The following is a 20,065-nucleotide window of genomic DNA, read 5'->3' as shown; positions in this document are numbered from 1 at the left end:
GGCCTAGAAATGTGAATAGAACACAGCTCGTGCTTCTCACTGTGATACTGAGGTTACAGCCAGTGTTTTGCTCTAAGGTCACATAAGAGGTTGCCCCCAGAATGGACAGAAAATAATTGAAGCTATGAAGTCAACAGTAGTTGAATATTGTGCTAGCCCCATCACTCTTTTATATTGCAATGGATGTTCAAAGCATTGTACAAATATCTCAATAAACCAGATAGTTCTAGACAGACTTTTGTCCTTTTTATACCATCATTTGAATCTCATGGGAAACATAGGTTTACTTGCAGTGAGAGCCTTTCTTTTGCTCAGTCTACATTTATCAGCATTTAATTAGCCAAATACATGTTTTTATTTTACTGCCTGAAAAACTGAACAACAACAACAAAGTAATAACCTTATTAAATAACATCCCAACCCACTTTCTTCATGTGTTCAGTCTCTCCCCAGCTGGCATAATTTCTTTTGATCACTCCCTTAACTCTGCATCTGAATGTTAGAAGCACAGCTGCCATGCGCAGTCAGTCTCATAACAAAATGGAGGTAGGTCCAAGCCACCTGGCAGTGATATCAGCCTTCGTCTTGTCTGAAAAATATCTCTTAAAGGTAAAAAAAGATCCCAGATTGGATAAAGCATATCCTAGAATCCAACCTGATTTCTAACATTTATTTTTAATACCTAGAACTTAAGTCAGGTGTACCATCTCTGAGGTTGTAATAAGCTCTGATACATACCTTCTGCACCAATTGACACCAGTTTCACTCCTTTGCTAGCGATATAATCCAGAGCTTTGTTGACGTTAGCAATTTTATGGAAGCGCATCTTCCCTCTGTCCGGTTTCGGTAGTCTTTCCCCTACAGGATAACAAATTTATTATGTTTATTGTTTTATACACCTGACTACACACACTCAAGTATCATAACACAAGAGTGAATGTGCCCTGTACACTGTCTAAAAGTTAGCATTTATTTTAGCAGGTATTTTTCCGAAAGAATGTCAAATGGCTTTGAACAAAACCCTGAAGGGAAAATTCAAATATCAAAGCACCTTACTTACATCTTTCTGATAAAATAGTAAAACCAGAGTAAAATTTTTATGCTTGGCCTAAATAACTGGAAGATCTGTGAGTGCTTCCTGCTTCTAGACTTGTGGTTCACTGCTATTGTCCACTTTAGAGTACCTGAATATTAAGAAGGTGGGATATTCTCATCACCATTACCTGCTGAACTGTAATGAGAAGCTGGATTCAGGGGCATTTGGGGTGTACTTTGGGGACCGCCCCTCTGAACAACAGAGAAAAAAAAAGTAAAGCAAAACTTTTATACAAAAAGTGAAATAAAGTAGATCTGTAACCTACTTTACTTGTTAGAGGACTGAGACTAGGTCCTCACAGTTTATGGTTGGTCCAACAGCACTGTGATATAAGTGATACACTGATACACTGTGAAGCCCTAGAACACAAGCACAGAACCCTAGAGCAGAAAACTTGGTAGATAAGGAAAAAGCAGAGTTATTTTTTTACTCCCTTTTGTTTTAGTGTGTCTCATCTCTCATTTTTAAACCCACTTATAGTTTATGTTCACTATTATAAATTGTTAACAAATACTGTTCTTTTAAGAATGTTTCAGTTAGCATGCTATAAATACATAGCAAACTTTAACCAACCTGAGATAACTTCCAAGAGCAGCATCAGTTTGAGGCCATTCCTGAAGTCCTCCTCAATGTTCTCAATCTGTGTGCCTGCTTTCCTGAGGTGGGAATTGCACCAGGCTGTAAATGTCTGTAATAGCAATTAAACAAACAAACAAACTTATCAACATGGCTTTTTCCCCAAAAAACTTCTAAGCCATCTGAGCAAATGCTGCATCAGTGACTGCCACAGCTGCCTAACAAATGTGGATGCTCTTTTTTGAAACAGACAGATGAAGATACTTAAGTTCATAGAGTAAAAATGGTCATAAATGCAACCATGAGCATTTCTCTCCCAGTGGAGAACAACCAAGTCTGCTTTTACTTGTAAAGATGAAAAGCAGAAGTAAATTAATTGATCTACAAAGATCGTATGCACATAAACTTTTGCATGAATGAAATCATAACAGGGATCATTATAAAATTTAGTAGTTAAAATTCATCTGTTTTCAAATATTTGTTATACCTCAACCTTCTGGAAAATTCTCCTTGCTTTTCAGTGAGTGTTAAAAGATATAAAGCAAGTTCATATTTACTAGGTATTTAACTCTAGGTATAAAATAAGGCCACACATTTTAGTGTTAGACTTCAGATACTTAAAACTGTCAGATATTTGGAATTCCCTTTCTTTTGCTATTTCAAATGTGTAATAGTTTTAAGATCTTTTAATGTAACAAGTTTAACAACTAAAATATATCCTAAATCCTCATTTTCATTGTAAAATTTCCTTTGGCTTTCTTTTTTCTCCCCTGCTGCTTAGATTATTTAACTTTTCATCTCTCAATGACAGAACAGGAAAGGACAACAGATGAAGGCATAAACTTTTCTTGGATCTATGTCATGTAAATATTGGACAAATTTCATACTTTCAGAAGATACAGATTGAATTTTCAGAAATGGTCTGTTCTTAAAAATGCAACATTCTGTCAGAGAATCAAATTTTGATTGTTGTAGGCTTTGATTCAATTTATGTAAAGAATTCCTGCATTTTGCTCGTCTTTGTCTCAGAGCTCCTGAAGTGATAAAGAACAGCTTGCAGGACATTTGAATTATTCTGGTACCTGCAGCTTAATCTCTGAATATTTTTTTCTTCAGTATCCTTATCTTTACGCCACTTAGAGGATCAGTTGTGACCAAAATGCAGATTTTTTCCCCCAGTGTGATGGAAAATATGGTCACTTTGTGTGGCACTGAGTTATGGACATAATACAGAGCATACTGGGGATGTGGCCAATCGTAACAGAGGTGTGGCTGCAGAGTGCCATTTCAAAATATCCCCAGTAAGCCTTTTGGGATCACCATGACAGAAGAATGAACACAACTGCACATCTAACTGCAGGAGGGAAAGAATTGATTGTCACAGTTGGTGCAGAAAAATAAGTGTATTTATCAGAAGCTAAAAGTTGAAAGAAGCACTTCCTCTCATCCTAGAAAACAGCAGCAAACTTTCTTTTTAACTTCATTGAACTTTGCTTTTTTTTTTTTTTTTTTATCAACTTTTCCTGTCCAACTGAAAGAAAGAAGCAAGAAGCTCTATGGATCTGGGGAAATTGTGCAGTGAAATAGCAAATTCTAGATACTGAAAAAAAGAGGAGAGAGAAGACTACTGGAAGTGGTTCTACGCAGTGGTCCTGTTGACCTGCAGAGGATGAGTTGCAGGCAGTGGCATAAGAAAGTAGCTCTGTGTGCAGACATAGATAAGTTCAGCTGCAGCATCTCTGCAAATAAAACTATTTTAATAAAGGGATGTTAGCTTGAAAAGCAGCCATTCAGGAAGAAAAAACATAGCTCATTTTAAAATAACTAGCTTCCCTGAACTCATGGGAGACCCGAAACTGAAGCGTGCTATGCATCACAACAGAGATACTAGGCACTTCCACCCTCAGGGCTGGATATGACGGAGTCTTAGGATGGTATTCAGTTTGGATCATTATAGGGCTAGGATCTAGTTTCTAAGACTAATTTGTCTGCCTTGAGCTGTATCTTGTTCTACTGATACGTATCTAAAAGGCTTAACACCCTAAGTCATTTGCAAATACTATAAATTATAACAAGCATTCTTTGAAGGAACAATATTATTGTAATATGTGAAAAAGAGCTGAAAGCACTCAAGGGCAAATGTACATGAGCTTTAAACAATAATTTGGCAATAAATATTAGAAAGCTGAACCAGTAAATGAATGAGCCTTTCATGAATTGCTTAAGTGATGGACATGCACTTATCCGCAGATGCTATTGCCATTTGTAGAACCGTTCCAAGCACACAATGCTAAACTGAATGGGGAATTTGGAAGAAAACCACAGGCGTTTCCATCTCTTCTTTGAGACTTTTATAGTGAACATTTTGAACTTGTACCACTCAAGTAAATGAGTTTTCCCTGTTTTTCATTTCATTCAGAGTTTAATGGCAATGATCCCACCAGTTAAGTGGTCTTAAAATATGAATCTGATTCCTACTGTGAAAGACTTAATTCACACTTTCTTAAGAAGAAATGGAATCAGGCAATTCTTAGCTCATATATGGATATATAAATACATGCATAAAAGCAAAGTAGAATCTTGTCCACCTCTAATCTCACTGCAGTCTTTTGCTACTTTGTACTTTGCTACTATAGCAGTCAATTCAACTTCCTGGATTCCACACTGATAGATACAGAACACAAGTTTTATACAAAAATCCCAAGGTTTTCCCATAATTTAAATACTTTCTCTTGAAGATAGACATTTTTATGGCACTGAATTTGCTGAGAGACAAAGAGAGTTACAAAAGCTCACTGAATCTTGATGGAAAAACTAGAAACATCCTTGATGTTCCAGCACTCAGTGCTGCTCTCTAATCACCAGATAATTCTTCCCCTCTGATCTGCACACCTTCTTTCCTCAATATTGTTAATTTTATGAAGACACTAAGCAACCAACGTTGCTATGATACAAATAAGATGCTACTATTGCTGAGTCAAGTTAATCTCAAAAAAGTTTGATGTCAGTCACTTGATTTATGGGCTGCCTTTTTATATCTGCAGGTTATTTACAATTATTTCCAGCAATATTGGCGTTTACCATTGGAACTGCAGCATTCTGACTGATAAACTTGGAGTTACCTGCCATGCCTCCATTCATGAGGAAAATTAAGTTCTGCTGAAGCACTCTACTCTGCATGGATTCTTTATTTAGATTTTTTGTGTTTAGGTAGTCTAAATTTTATCTTCTATATGTAGAATAAGAGTTTTAGATCTTCTATCTAAAAGACAGTTTCTCCTGGTTTTCTGTTTTATCAATGCATTTCTGTTCATGAAATGTTGCTATCACTTTCTGAGAGCTGTCTTGTGCCTCACACAAAGTGTAACTGCAGGACATACTCCTCCGAATGTAGCTTCATAATTTGGGGCCTTCCAAATTGGCTTACTTTCCTAGGACTAAACATGGTTATAGGAATGCTACTTTAGGAACTGTATACTATTTGTTTCAGTGGACTCACTGATATGTTAAAGCTAATGCAAAATTTCACTTGTAAATTTTAACACTTTCCACAACTCACATTTTATTTAACACCCCATCCTTCCATTCTCATTGTGATACCACTTGTTCAAAGCCTAAATTCTCACTGCTTGGTTTTAACTAAACATTTCTATTAATAGCCATTATGAAACAATTCAAAGCACGTGTAAGTTCTGGAGATCAAGATACAGCCAGCATACAGTACCATGTAAATTTGTAATCCACTGGGATTTAAAAGCTATTAAATGACTTAGACAAAGCAAATTCCTTTTTCTGGTGAACTGTACAGCACATTTCAGAGTATCAGATTGCTCAGAGAAATAAGGCAGGACTGAAGGCACCAAGTTGAATACCAAGAGTGATAAGTACCTAGAAAGCTAGACATTTCTTTTTAGAATTTATTTACCATAGGTGACTCTACAAAAGACACAACAAATAAACAAACCCTCTCCTTTCCACATCTATTACTACTAGAGAAATTTGGCTGACATTCTTGGATAAATGCATCGGAGGTAGAGAGGCAGGAAGGCAAATAATGTGCAGTCCCCCAGGTACATTTCTCTTAATGCACTATAACTCTGTCATGGGTATATTTTGGAAAAGCTAACTCCAGAAAATGGAGTACAGTTTATGTTCTATGCCCAACTATCCTCACTGTGAAGACCACCAATATCATGTTCTCCATAATCTGGATTCATAGAACTCTGACTGTAAGAATGTATTTGAGAAAAACAAACTCACCTGTTAATTTCCTCAGGCCACTTAATTTTACGAGCCCTTGACAACTAGAATTGTAATCAAGGACAATTGATTGTCCTTGATAGCCCTAAGATGTCCCAAGATAGCCCTAATTAACTATCAGTTGGCTGCAGCTAATGACAAGAAATAACAGGACATGCCTGCTCTGCAATACAACTATTTGCTATACATGTACAATGAAGGACATGCTTTGACAGAAAAAGTGATACCTCTGAAAGCTCAACAGTCCTACACTCCTGAGAAAGTCCACGTGCTTTCTATGTGGGCATAATGGCAATTACTTTTGATACTGCTTCAAAGACAGGAAATCAGGAAGATACTATTACAAGTTTCATATGTGCCAGTGATAAAGATTACTGAATAAAAGATATTGATTATTGGATAAAGAATATTGAGCCAGCACTATTTACCACCCTCTCCAGTACTGTTACCCATGAGTGGTGCATAAGACAGCATATGCTGAAAGTAAAAGGTAAATTTCTAGCTCAGCACTGACTGTGAGTCTAAAATGTACATCACCAAAACAACCATATAACTTTCATGGGGATGTGCACAGGAGGTACCCTCCACAAGTTCAGGAAGATTTATTTACTTGCACTCAAAAGAGAAATTGCTAAGTGAATCTGGCCCAAAAAAAGGGTTGGAGGCTCACGTCATATTTAGTACACACATCTCATAACAAAGCTTAATACTACCTTTCACTCTTTCTAACTCAAATAAATTTGTCTGCTCTAATATTTACATGTTTTAAAACTAATAATGATTTCTTCATGTCTGCTTGTCTGACTCCTACCAGAAAGGCTACCGGCCTGAATAAGTCATCTGGGTTTTGTGTGTCTAGCCTTTCTGCAACACCTTCATAAGAATATATAGAAAAATCCAACCTATGAAACTTCTGAAAAAGACTGAATCAACGGGAAACGTAATAATTCCTGTATCTGTTAAATGAAGAAGAAGCACGACTCATTTTAAGGGAACCTTAAATTCTAATACCCAAAGCAGGAGACCACATCTGGCAAAAATTAATTTCAATTGTAAGCATTCAATATATCTGTGTGTATATACGTGTGTACGTGTGCTGTCCTGTATTATCTCAGTCTAACAGGGTTGTTTCTTAAAACTCTTTTCTACAGCCCTTGTCCTAGAGTATTTTTCCTCTCTTCTTGCACTAGCTGGGGGGCTTCATTACTTCCAGCCTAAATGGGATGCAGTGATTCACCCTGTAGTTATATGGAACATTACTGTCCTCTGAGTACATGGCAAGGGTGTTAAAGACAGCTCTGTCAGAACATTCCCTCAGACAAGACTGAGGTTTCCCCTTGAAGAACTGCCCATCTGTCTGTCACTCATGTTTTAAAATGTAAGTCATGATCCTGCAACATGATCTCCTAGCTCCTGTGTCCACACGGCATTCTAATGACTTCAGGATCAGGGATCCCTGGGCTTGGGATAGTCTGTGCTGGCCCTCATTCTGTTAACTATTTAATTCTGTTCCCAAAAGAGGAAAATGAAGGTGCAAAACAGCAGAAAATCATACAGCCTTGATACACCGGCTTGATGTAAACCAATGACTACATATGGCATCTGCTTTATGTTCCTAAAACATCTAGAACAGCTGCGCTATTTATATTTAGTGCACAAGTATATTTTTATGAACTGAAAATAAAATCTTACCTCTTTCTTGGTTTGAATTACTATTAACTGTCCCCTTATTTTTATTTCCCACTGCAACAGAAGCCCAAATGCATTGGTGCATGTTAGTAAAATAACCAGAGTGACTACAACAGGAGAGATGGTTCACCAAACTTGTCAATCACAGTACTCTTGGTAGGTAAAGTGTGGTTTTAGCACTAAACACACCAGAGCACAGCAACAACCTAAATGAAGTACAGTGAAGAACGACATCAAGGATAAGGTGGGGGAAATGTTTAGCGTGTTCCAAAAGTTCATTAAAAGGAAACCCTCAAACCATAGGTGGTATGTCATAGCCAAATTCCCAGAAACAATAGAGAGCATATCATGGAGCCATTTCACAAAGGAAGTTAGTAGAAGCTCCACCACTAGGCGCCCAAATCTGAAGTTGGGGAAAGCCCTCCCTGCTTCAGCACCTCCCTTTGTACAGCTGAACAGATGGCACCAGAGATTATATGCTGGTGTACTCTCCACTACCAGTGGATCAGCTCCAGATACTAAAAGGGACATCACCCCAGCTCCTTGATTTTCTCATTCATAGCAGACATTGTCAAAGGGATGCCTTCATCACACAGAAGACAGCGCAAGACATGAGGGTATTCTTCAGCATTTTGTTTGCATGGAACAGCCTGGGGAAACCTCAGTCCTTACAAAGCAGGTGGCCTAATCCTGTGTGAGTCTAGGGTTTCCTGTAAAATATGTGACCCCCTCCCAGCACTGAATGACTGCATGTCTGTTTTACAGTGCTTGTTATTAAAAAATAAAAACAAATAAACAAACAGAGCAAGTAAATATCCCTTCAAGAATAATTTGGCAAGGCTGAACCTTGAGAAACATTAAGAAGATTGAACTTTTTGTTACAAAGAGATACTACATCTTTCTTGCAGAGGGGACAAGAGAAAGGTTAAGTCGCCCCAGTGGTACAAACAGAAGAAAACTCATGAGGTACAAGATGTAAGGGAAATTCAGTATGGGTTGCTGCATGCACTGTCCTCATATCATCCTTTCTTCTGAATGGAAAACCAGGAAGGATGAAAGTAAAGAAGACGAGGTTTCATGAGGCCTCTGCAGGAGGCAAAACAGCTAAAATATTCCAAGGTTTAATAGGAACAGGCAGAAAATACCTTCACTAGATTACCTGAGATGGCTGGAAAAGACAGAGCTTTGAGGCACATAAGCCTTAACATGCGAGACAGAAGCATTAGTCTTAAACATGAGAATTTAGATAAGTCTTCAGAGAATTCATGATTTCACCAGACCGTTGGTATAATGCTACTGATGCTCTATTTCCTGCAGGAAGCTCCTTCCTTTTTAATTGCTGTTGATGAAACCATTTATTTAAGTTTTACAGCAGGAGGCACCTAAATGTTCCAAGCATGTGACTTTTCAAACTACACACAACACCATAGAGTTGCCCACTTGTGTATTTTTATTTTTAGCGAGTCTGAGAGAAGTTTACTACTACTAGTGGTGAGTAATGGCTCACTATTAATCTGTCATGAACCATTACTCTTCCATGCTTTATTTGCTCATTTAGATGACAGAAGAGAGCGTATGCTTATGATGTTTGAATATGACAGCAAAATGCTGGGTCTGTTAGCATGCCTTACGACATGACTACAGTTCAAACTAATCAACAAATACATGAAATGAATTGAAGAAATCTGGATGCAGATTAACAAGAGGTCTGAAGTAGTCCTCCAGTAATAATAAGTGCAAAAACCAGGGTGGAGAACTACTGGCAGGACAGTAACATTGAAGAAAATGATCTGGGAATAAAAGCGGATCGCTACCAGACCGGATTCAAAAGTGTCACAATGTTACAAAAGGCAAATGCAATACTGGAATGTCTAAACAGGGGAATGGTGTATCAATATATTATATTTAGGTTTATATGTATTTAGGTTTCCAACCTAAATGATTCTATGATTCTTTTGATATCTGCAGTATTTCTTCCACTCTGTTCAGTGCTGGAGAGGGATTAGCTAGAATACTGTCCCCTCTTTTGGGCACAAAACTCAAGAAGAACATGGACCAGTTGGAGAGAAGCCACCAAACAGTCATGAAAGTCATCAAATTGTAGAAAGCCTAACATATGAGAAATATAGAACCATTGGGACAGTTTAATCATGATAAGTTTGTAATGAGACTAATACTTGTCTCAACCATTTACAAAATCACAACAGATAGAAGATCAGTTCTCTATGTTCACTGAAGGTAGCAAGGAGCTATGAGCTTAAACAAGAATGAGGAACATTTAGATCACTTTTTAACTCTATGAGCAGTAAAGCACTGGAAGAGATTGGCTGGGGAAACGTGTAATCCTTCTTCTTGGAGATCAACAAGAACAAGTTGAATAAATGTGTCAAGAACAGTATGAGCATATTTGCTTCTGTCTGAAAGTGAAGGAATGGACTAAATGCCTTCTCAAATTCTCCCAGTCATATTTTCTATGGTGTTCATGGAAGATTCCCATCGTAACTGACATCTACACTACAGCCTTGAAAAGAAATAATTGGCAAGACTATTTTTCCTTCCAGATCCTGTGGTAGAGAGGCCCTAAAACTTATATATACACATTACCCAAAGACTGCAATATAACTCATTCAGCAGAAGATTTGACAGTTAGCTGTAAACCTTGTTTCTGTCAGGGTGTTCTTTCTGCCGTGATCCTCCCTTCCCTCTCCTATTTTATGACCCCGTAATTTCCCTTAGGAAAGAGAAATAGAACACTAGGGAAGCTTTGCCAGGGATATTGGAGGAAAAGACAGTAGAAGGATGAAGACAGAGGATAATAAAGAAACAAAGCTGAAGAAATGTAACAGGACAGCAAGAAAGTAGATTCAAATTCAGTAGGCAGGAGAGTGTTCACAGAAAGTTAAACACAATGCAAATTAAAATGAAAGTGGATGCATTGGCATGTTCTATGTCATTGCAAACGTGTACATATATTTCTCAAGATCTGTATTTTTAATCCTGGGGAATATATTTTGACACTTGTGCTTTCTTCCCAGCCTTGCCACACCCTTTAAGTCATTTAAGACAGGAATTTTTAAAAACATGTATTGGTCTAAATAGAAAGTGTTATATGATCCATGATTCCTCATGTGGGACCAAAAGCCACTTAACAGCAATAGGAACAGATGTTAGCCATACCTGGATACTTTTAAGTATCCCACATCTGCATTCAAGGATAAAAAATTCACTGTAGTTTTTGAGGTGCTCAAATACTACCCTGAAAAAAAAGCCCAATAAAGAAATAATAGAAAATTTAGAAAGTTGAAAAAGCTACAAATGTCTTGTAAAGAACTGTGAGTTAAGCAAGATCAGAACCTATCGCGAACACATGGAGAACAACACAAAATATTTACCAACAACTTCAGCATCTGTTCTCAGTCATCCAAATTTAATTATATATTAAAAAAAAAAATCAAAGCCAGCTGTTTTGCATAAACTAATTACCTGCTACTGTAAATCTAGTTGCATGCCAGATATTTTTCCCTCCTTAAACTCAGTGAATTATGAAATGTACCGGCTGTTTAGGTATGGAGAAAATAAAACGCCCAGGGAACCGTTAAGAATAGCAATGACTGTGAATAACCTCAAAGATGCAATTTGAGAACTCATTTTTACAAATAGAAATTGTTTTATCTTTCACCTCTAGAACGAAAAGTCACTGCCCAAAACTGGTCACTAATAAGACCAGTTTTGGACATCCCTTATGAAGCTGCCATTTCTGGTGGTATAAGTGATGGGGACACCTGTCTGCTTGAGAGCTAAACTGGGACTACAACTCATCTCATAGACACTATGCATGTGTTAGCAACCTTGTCACTTATTCACCTGGCCTGGTTTCAAAACAGTGACCTAAAAGTGAAAGGTTCCCCCCAGCCATGCAATTGCAACCAATAAATTAAAAGTCCATCTTCAGGACAAGACTATTTTTCATCATGTGTTGGGGTGTAGGAGCTAATAGAATATTGTATGTAGACAGCTTTGCAATACTGAAAGACTTTTAATTAATGTTTTCACCACCTTGCTAAGTAGTGACAAAGGGCAGGGGTTTTACAGGCAGCTTTCTCTTGGAGGGGAATAACTGTTTTTGCAGTTCAGTTTGTTTATTCACATCATATGCATGAATCTTTTAAAAAAAGAAAGATGGTCACAAATTCTATTCAGGTGACACCCTCTTTGATAAGCCTTTGTCCACAAGTCACATCCTACTGTCCTATAGCAGCTTTATATAATTTATTCTTGCTAGATAGCCTAAGAGGGAGCAAATCCCTTTCTGTTTTGCAATGATCTTAGCTTTCCATCTTCCCTCCTACTTCATTAACAATATGTATCATGTAATTTACAGTTACATACTACTTTCCTAATGACTCTGTTCTCTCTGCCTTCTATGTAAAGCAACAGCTTTGTTAGTATAAGATAATATCTCCTGTTGACCCTTGTCAAATGGAATTAATACCTCAGTATTTTTTGGATTACATACCATTATTTGATGCATTAAAATGCTCGAGGTACAAGATTAGCACTACAGAATAGAAAATAAATGGTATAATCTGTGAAGATCTCAAATTACTAACAGATATCTGAGTTACACTGTTCCCATATTAAGTTGCTTTCTCTAATCAGAGTGAAATGAAAGTCAGTGAGTAAAGACACTGAAAAATTCAGCGTTTCAGTCCTTATTCATCCAAAGCTTTTCGTACTTCTTTCAAGTAGTCAAACCTCTGTATGCCTCTGTCCAAAATCCTTACATGACAGTAAAGGTAAAATGTAAACATCCCCACAGACTGAGAGTTCCAATTGCAGCATTAAGAGGGCTCTGTTCACCCCTAATACTGGTCGTGCAATGTCTTACAGTCCTACGTACATTTTGAAAATTTAAAATACTGTAGTAAGTGAAAGAACTTTTACTTCACAAGCCTCAAAAATCAAATCCCATTGAAATAATAGCTGTGAAGCAAGCACATTCTGAACCACAGAATTAAGCAAGAGTAAAACAAGACAAAAAAGCACAAAAGGACTAATGGAACAGCACAAGTGGAAATTTTTGTATAATCTACTTTTGGCTAGTGGATTTATTTTTTTTTTCATATATTGATATTGTATTTCCATTGGAGAAAAAAATTACATACGTGATCTCTTTCAGTAGGCCGTACTGTTCTAGCATTTAATAATCAACAAAACATGGTAATTTTTTTTATATGCAACACTACCGCATTTTTCACCTCAAAATGTCCCCTAATGAAATTAGTAGAAATAGAGAAGCATTACCCATAAAGATCTATGCCTTGATAAAGACATGGTACTCACACTCAGCCTGACCAGGAGTGTTCAGAATCCCAGCTGAACCTGAGGACAGTATTTTTCTGTAATTTTGTAGTCTAACCTTAGAGCATGCAAGCCAGTCCCTGTTCCAATACACTGCACTTTGCAGAGCTTGAATTTACACTATAAAAACAAGTAATTCTACATTGCAAGTTGGAGTAGTACAGCTATACTAGCTAGTATCTTACACAGTACTCGTGATCACAAAGTGCTTTACACCATGAAGCTCTTTGCAACCCATAGCTCCAAACAAACCAGTTCAGAATCAACTGTCAAAGCACTCTATCTCTCAGTACACTGCAACATGCTGAGTGCAGCAAAGAAATATTGTACCACTTTTTTATAAAAGCTTTAATAGACTATCACCCATGCAATAAAGATTGCAACTTTGAATTTATATAAAAATATATATTTATATCTCAAAAACTGCTGTCCATCAGGAGAAAAGGAATTCACAGTGAAAATGCCAACAGGCTTGAAGGGAAGTGTTTCAGCAATGATAAAAAGGTTGAAGACAGCCAATTTTCTGGGGTTTATCTCCCCCTATATTCTTTTTCCAACTGTATGACTGGTCGCATCTTTGCTATCAGAGAATAAAAGCATAATCTCTGTTACATTTGCCACTACCGGCAAATTTAAAAAATGGAATATAGGTAATCCAAAAAGCGTCACAACTACTGTGATGGATCTGCAAGGGACAAAACTACAGGCGAAGCACATGCCTTTTATATTGCTTGAAGCTTTCTCTGAAGTATATTAAGCAATGAAAACACATCACCACTGCCCTATCAGTGCAAACGAGCCTTCTTATGAGACTGTATTTCCCATTCTCCATTCAAGTCTCAGGTCCTTCTTCTACCATCTGTGCCCTATAGTCCTCCCAGTTTCTTAAAGATTTCCTGAACTGTCACAGATAGTGCTGGCTAACATTTTTATTTCATTAGACACATATTTAAATGATCAAACGCAATCTAGAATGAGATGAAAGAAACATTCTCACATTATAGTATGGAAGGAAGTAAAGGTACGTCCTCTGGAAATAGAAGGATTAATTAAAGTAGGCTAATCCAGGATTTAGTTGACTGGATTTCCAAATGTCTTTCCCTTGCTTTCTCTGTTGATTTTCTTCACTATGCTATCTTTATCCATTAATTATATACCATGTTGCCAGGTGAGTAAGTAAATCATAAATAAATCCATCAGAAATTGGTCAACACAGTCAATTTGAGGGGGATGAAAGTATGTTCTTATACAATTTATCAGCTTTCTTTAGAGCATTTCCATAAACACAAAAATGTCTTCTGTATTTTTGATGAAATTAAAACAGATTCTGAAAGGTTTTCAATTGCACACACATCTTTGTTTTAAGGCCCTGACACCAAAATAGGATGGAGAAAAGTCACAGTCAGACCCCAAGATATTTACACAGTAAATTATGTCTCTGCACTGTCTTATGTGGCAGAGTTGAAGACCACCAGAATGAATTTCACTTTTAGCCTACACTAAAGTCTCAGTTGACACTCTTACAGAGGAAGAAAAACCTCGTGCTTTAATTCCCAATTACACAATGAAAAGCTCCTCTCTAGCCTGTGTGCCAAGTTACTAGACACTAGAACCACACTGGGACTTGTGCTTGGTCATGGAAGTGAAGGTCACAGGCTACAGGAAAGCAAGCAACCTTCAGCCTCACATAGTGTTTAGTTTGTTTTTTAATACCTATGCCAGCTACATGATATGTGCATGATACATAATACATGTATATACATGTATGGCTATAACTGCTTGTGAGGCTGCCCTGCAAACTACATTACTGAAATGATTTGTCTTTAAAAAGTGGTGAGAACCAGGGGAATAGGGTTACTTCAAATTATTTCAATGATATAGCAGGATATAGAAGATCATTGCACCAACAAACAGAAGAGACTTTAAGTCCACAGAAAAGAGTAGTGTCAAGGGTGGACAGCTGCTTCACCAAAGAAAATGCATGGTGGAACTACACCCCAGAGTACAGCTGGAAACAGATTTGGACTACAGATATTGTTCGTAAACTAAAGAACCTCATTTAGGTGAAACAACACCCCAAAGCTACACAATCATGTATGTAATTTTTTATTTGCATTTAATGCAACAGAGTACCAGTTTTCTTTTAGTCTCATATGCACGCATGCAATGTCGTAATTCTTGCTGCAGCGAAAAGCAAATTTGCAACCGAGATTACATGTGAGTTTTAAAAAAATAAATCCCTTAAGGCTAAGCCTTTCTGGGAGTGCCAAAATAGCGGAATGACTTTCAGAGGTGCAAAATAAGACTGCAGTTCCTTCTGACGTCATTGGAAATGCCTGGGTGTTCAACACCTATAAAAATATGAGCGTTTCCTTAGATGCTTAAGGAGTAATCACGGGTGTTATTTTTAGACTAGGGTAGTCACTTTCTGCAGGCTCCTGCTATGGTAGTGGAGAGAAGCAACAATGTTCTAGCAAGCAGTTCAGAGTAGAAGCCATGTGCTCTGAGTTAGGTTCTGCTAGTCATTATCAATGTAATGGATGGCTGGACTGCTTTTGCTTACAGTTTCTGTGGGTTTTGTTTGTTTGTTTGATGCATTTGTTTTTTTAAAGAAAGAAACACAACGGGTATTACATTTCAAGTTGAAGAGATTCTGACAGTTAAGAGCAGGTGGGAAGAAGCATTTGAAGTAAACAGAATATCTTATTCACACATAGTACAATTAACACTTAATACTTTACTTCTTTAAAGCCTCCACACAAGTAATACAACCTTATTTTGGAGATATATGGACCAAGCGATATGCCCTTATAACTCAGAAGCAGGGAAAATTGGGAGTGGCAGCACCCATTTTTGCACTAAGAACATAAAATCAGGACTACTTTTGTCACCTGGGTACATGTGTGGGAATTCAAGGTCCAAATGTATAAACAAAATAACCATCATTAGGTAGACAACTGGTAGCTTCTGCTTCCCCCTGGATAGGCCCTCTGAAGAATGAAATGTATTTCTACAAGCTACTATTTCAAGTAAGCACTTTCATAAAAGGTGAACATTGTATTTCAAAGTCTTCCACCTCTACTTTTGTTCCAGCATTTACAATAACAGAGGAAAATCGTTATTGCAATAGCACCTGCCCTGTTATCCTCTCACACCAGTGGTTTGAGGATTACGAGGACCACGCTATCTCAGTTTGTATTGAAGAGGTACTTGTAGTGCCTGCAGGAAGAGCTCCTAAAGAACATGTATGGAAACAGTCACAGAGGATTATCATTACTTCATATTTGCAGGTTAAATGATGTGGAAAGAACTGACTTCTATTCTTTAAAGATATGTCTAATTTTATTAGATAGAAAAAAGAGCATTGTATAGCACTGGTGAAGATTATGATCACCTCCATGCTTCAGTCTCTCAACATGTGGTATATTTAAATCCACCAAATCCAGTAATATTACAAGAACAAATGTCACACACTGTTATGAGAGTGAAATGGAGTGCCCAATGTGAGTACATTTTCCTACTGGTATCAGCTGAAAGGAAAAATATATAGCCACGTAAGACATATTCACTCAGCAATATTTCACTACTCACAACAGAGGAACAGCACGTCAGTTATACATTGTTCATCTGGGCATTAAGAGCTCAGAAAATATTTTATTCAGCAGTAAAACTATCCAAAATGACTCAACTTTGCCAACTATATAAACGCTTTTATATTTGTTTGCTTGCAAGTACATAAAATAACGTTCAGGTGGGACCTCTTTTTACTTGGACAAAGCTAAGCAGCACAAATTCTTACCTAATTCTATATCACTTTCACAAGTGAAACATCACCGATAATGTCCACCTGCATTTAGATGCATATTCAAATGCATTCTCCCATGAGCAGGCTCTGTAGTATGATTTCTGAAACGCTACCAATATCTATATAGTTCTCACAAGTAAAGAAAATCCTGTTGTTCAGCCTCACTGAAATTAAATCAGTGCAATACAGAAATGACTACCTAAACATCAGTACACAGGTCTGAATTTGTGCAACAGTGATTAAATTTACGTTAGGCATTTGGTACCTGATTTTTCCATTGCTGTGATGAAACCCCTTTGTCTTACTTGTAAGACAGTGGACATGCTCTGGTGGAGGATTTTGAACTGTATTGCCCCATTGGCAAACAGCAGACAAAGTTCAGCTTGCAAAGCTGTCTTAGTTTGAGGGCTGAGAACCCTCAGTGTCTTCCTAGCAAATACCTCCTGTATCTCACACAGCTCTCCAATGACCTAAACACAGATCCAGAGCAAAAGATGCAGACCTTCCTCCTCCAAGAGATTATTGCAAAGTCCACCGCTTAACACACAGCTTTCCTCTAGCCCTTAAGCACCTTGGTTGCAGCTTATGGAAACCCACTTAGATCCACACTTTCTTCCAATCCTTATTGTCTTACTAATAGGATCAGGGTATCTGCAGACATTTCACCATACAAATTTCAGGGGAAGCTGCGCTGCATATCTGAGTGTATGTAGGAAGGTGGTAGGATTTGTTTCATGTTAAAAAATGTTTCTTATCAGACAGGAAAAGAGTTGGGGTTGCTCAGCCTAGAGAAGAGAAGGCGTTGGGGAGACCTTATAAAAGCCCTCCCCTACAACACAGATGGAGAAGGACCAGGGACCGTAGAGATAGGACAAGGGGGAATGGCTTCAAAATGAAAAAGGGTAGATTTAGATTAGAATAAATTCTTTAGAAATAGGAATAAATAGATTAAATAGGAATAAATTCTTTACTATACTTTACTATGAGGGTAATACTTTATACTATACTTTACTATGAGGGTGGTAAGGCCCTGGAACAGGCTGCCCAGAGAAGCTCTGTGTGCCCCATCCCTGGAAGTGTTTAAGGCCAGATTGACTGGGGCTTTGGGCAACCTGCTCTGGTGGGAGGTGTCCCTGCCCATGGCACAAGGTTGGAACCAGGTGATCTTTAAGGTCCCTTCCAACTCAAACCATTCAGTGGTTCTGTTCTTCTACGACTTCTTTTCAGAACCATACAGTTCTGTTTCTGGCAGATATAGACAAATGGGTGTCAACACTGAGGAGGCTGTTTGAGTTTAAATAGAAAAAAATGGAGTAATATTTTGATTCCTCACGTTTGGTATTGATAAAGAAACCCTTCCCATTCTAAAAATCTACCTCCATAATCATTTCTTAATATGTGAATTTCATAATAGCTTTACTTGCATTTTCCTTCATATATAAGCACCACCTTATTCAAGTCCCTCTCAGCTGCATGCTTCATTGATAGTTTGCAAGATCGAATATGAAGCACCTTGACAAAATATGATCATTCCACTATCCTTTCAGCATGCTCTTCTCAAACACCATTCCATGCAAGTAACATCAGCAAGAGGAATTTAACATGTTACTATTTTAACTAGCACTAATCTCTAAGAGGCCAATCATACAGAGCAAGGGGTAAACTCATCCTATATTTCTACACAGAGTCCGTCTACCCTCATTGCAACTCTCCATAGGACTAGAGACACTGAAAATTTGTATCCTTCTGTTGCATCAGTGCCAAATATTGTGGGCAATTATAACTGTAGGATATGCTGAAAAAATCAAGACACACTGATAGCAAAAATGGAGTCTGTCCATTGACTACCAAGTTGTGAGTCAGACCCCATATGGGGCCATCTACCACTGAGAAGGTCACTTAAAGAGCGCCCAGGATTTAAAAGGAGACAACAAATGTTCTGTGCACGTGTGTGTTCTTAATATTAGAGTTTTGGGCACTCGTTTAAAAAGAAAGTTCTTGATGCAAATGGAGGAGAAGCATTTGGCCTTGGAGTGCTGAAATAGTGTTACAAAAAGGCATACACTCTGCACCTATACTGGCAAATAGCATTTGGAAACACTTCATACTTCTACAGAAGACAGCTAAAATGCTGACTGAATACTAAGAAAAAATAAAGTAGTCTAAAAAGGCAAAATTGTTTGCTATTCTAACTTTAAGTATCAATAGAAAATTCTGCATTTCAACCTGCAGAAATTGTAAGACACCTACATCACGTTAATTCTTTGGAAAAAAGTTAAGGAAAGCAGAGAACTGCAGGATTGGACTCAGCATATCGTCTTTTATCCACAAAATAAAACTCTGCTTCCAACACCAGTACACGGTAGATATTCTTCCAAACAAATGAAATCTGCAGCTGAAATTAGTTCTGAAGCTACTCAATCCAGTGTCCCAGTCTTCCTAATAAATATTCAACTGGGATTCCACACAGGTAAAAAGTGCCACCTCACTGAAAAACCTCAAAAGATGGACTATGTCTATGACTATGTGCTATGAAACTTTAATCCCAAGGCTAATTATTTGAGGAAAGAATTTAGTACAGTCTGAAAAAAAATAAAAAATAAAAAAAAATATAAAAAACACTGATTATTTCCATAGAATCTAAAAAAAAAAAAAAAATCCAGGCTGGATTACCCTCTACACACTGTAGATATTGCCATATTCTCCATGGCAATTATTTCAGCCCAGAGCCTGTAAATCCATGAGGAGTGGTTCTAGAGTACTGAACTTTCCTAGTGGCATCCAGCCTCTCCTGCCAATGTTTTTATGCCTCACATTTCTTTTTCATTCATTCAAGCTTGATCATTTCTCTCCTATTCCTGTTTGAAGAATGAAAACATTTGCCTCTACTAGTTATCCGTCTTCTCATTCACCAGTAGACTTTCCTTCAGGAAGAGGTTTCTGATAAGAAACGTATTTAGATTCCATCCATAGAAGACCACATAGACTTCAGAGTGAATCCGGGACACTGACTGTAACTCTATTTATAGACACTGAAGTCAGACTGAACACAAGGTCAATTTCTCTTTGAGGCTACAGTGAACCTCTCTAATCAGCTGAACTTAATGAAGTTGTGCCAACACAAGGCAAAGAAGCATTTTGTCCATAATACATAGTCCTGGGTCTCTTCTTCCAAAGAATTTGCCATAGTTGTGGCTTCTAAATGCATACAGATATATATATATATAGGTGGGGTTTTTTTGGTGTGTTTTTTTTTTGGGGGGGGAGTTGGTGGTTTT

At 37.6% G+C, this 20,065-nt stretch overlaps 1 protein-coding gene across 1 annotated transcript in view; it reads right to left on the bottom strand.

Moving 5' to 3' along the window:
• The window catches only part of ACTN2 (actinin alpha 2), a 67,214-nt gene that overhangs the window by 43,124 nt on the left and 4,025 nt on the right, over positions 1-20,065 (bottom strand). Inside the window, exons 2-3 of the mRNA XM_005023594.6 lie at positions 1,670-1,784; positions 739-858 (exon numbers count right to left, since the gene is read on the bottom strand). Coding sequence (XP_005023651.1) covers positions 739-858; positions 1,670-1,784 — 235 coding nt within the window. The remainder of the gene's footprint in view (positions 1-738; positions 859-1,669; positions 1,785-20,065) is intronic.

Source organism: Anas platyrhynchos, chromosome 3 (genome assembly GCF_047663525.1).
Source record: "Anas platyrhynchos isolate ZD024472 breed Pekin duck chromosome 3, IASCAAS_PekinDuck_T2T, whole genome shotgun sequence".
NCBI classification, from domain to species: Eukaryota; Metazoa; Chordata; class Aves; order Anseriformes; family Anatidae; genus Anas; species Anas platyrhynchos.
This window is presented reverse-complemented; position numbering and strand designations above follow the sequence as displayed.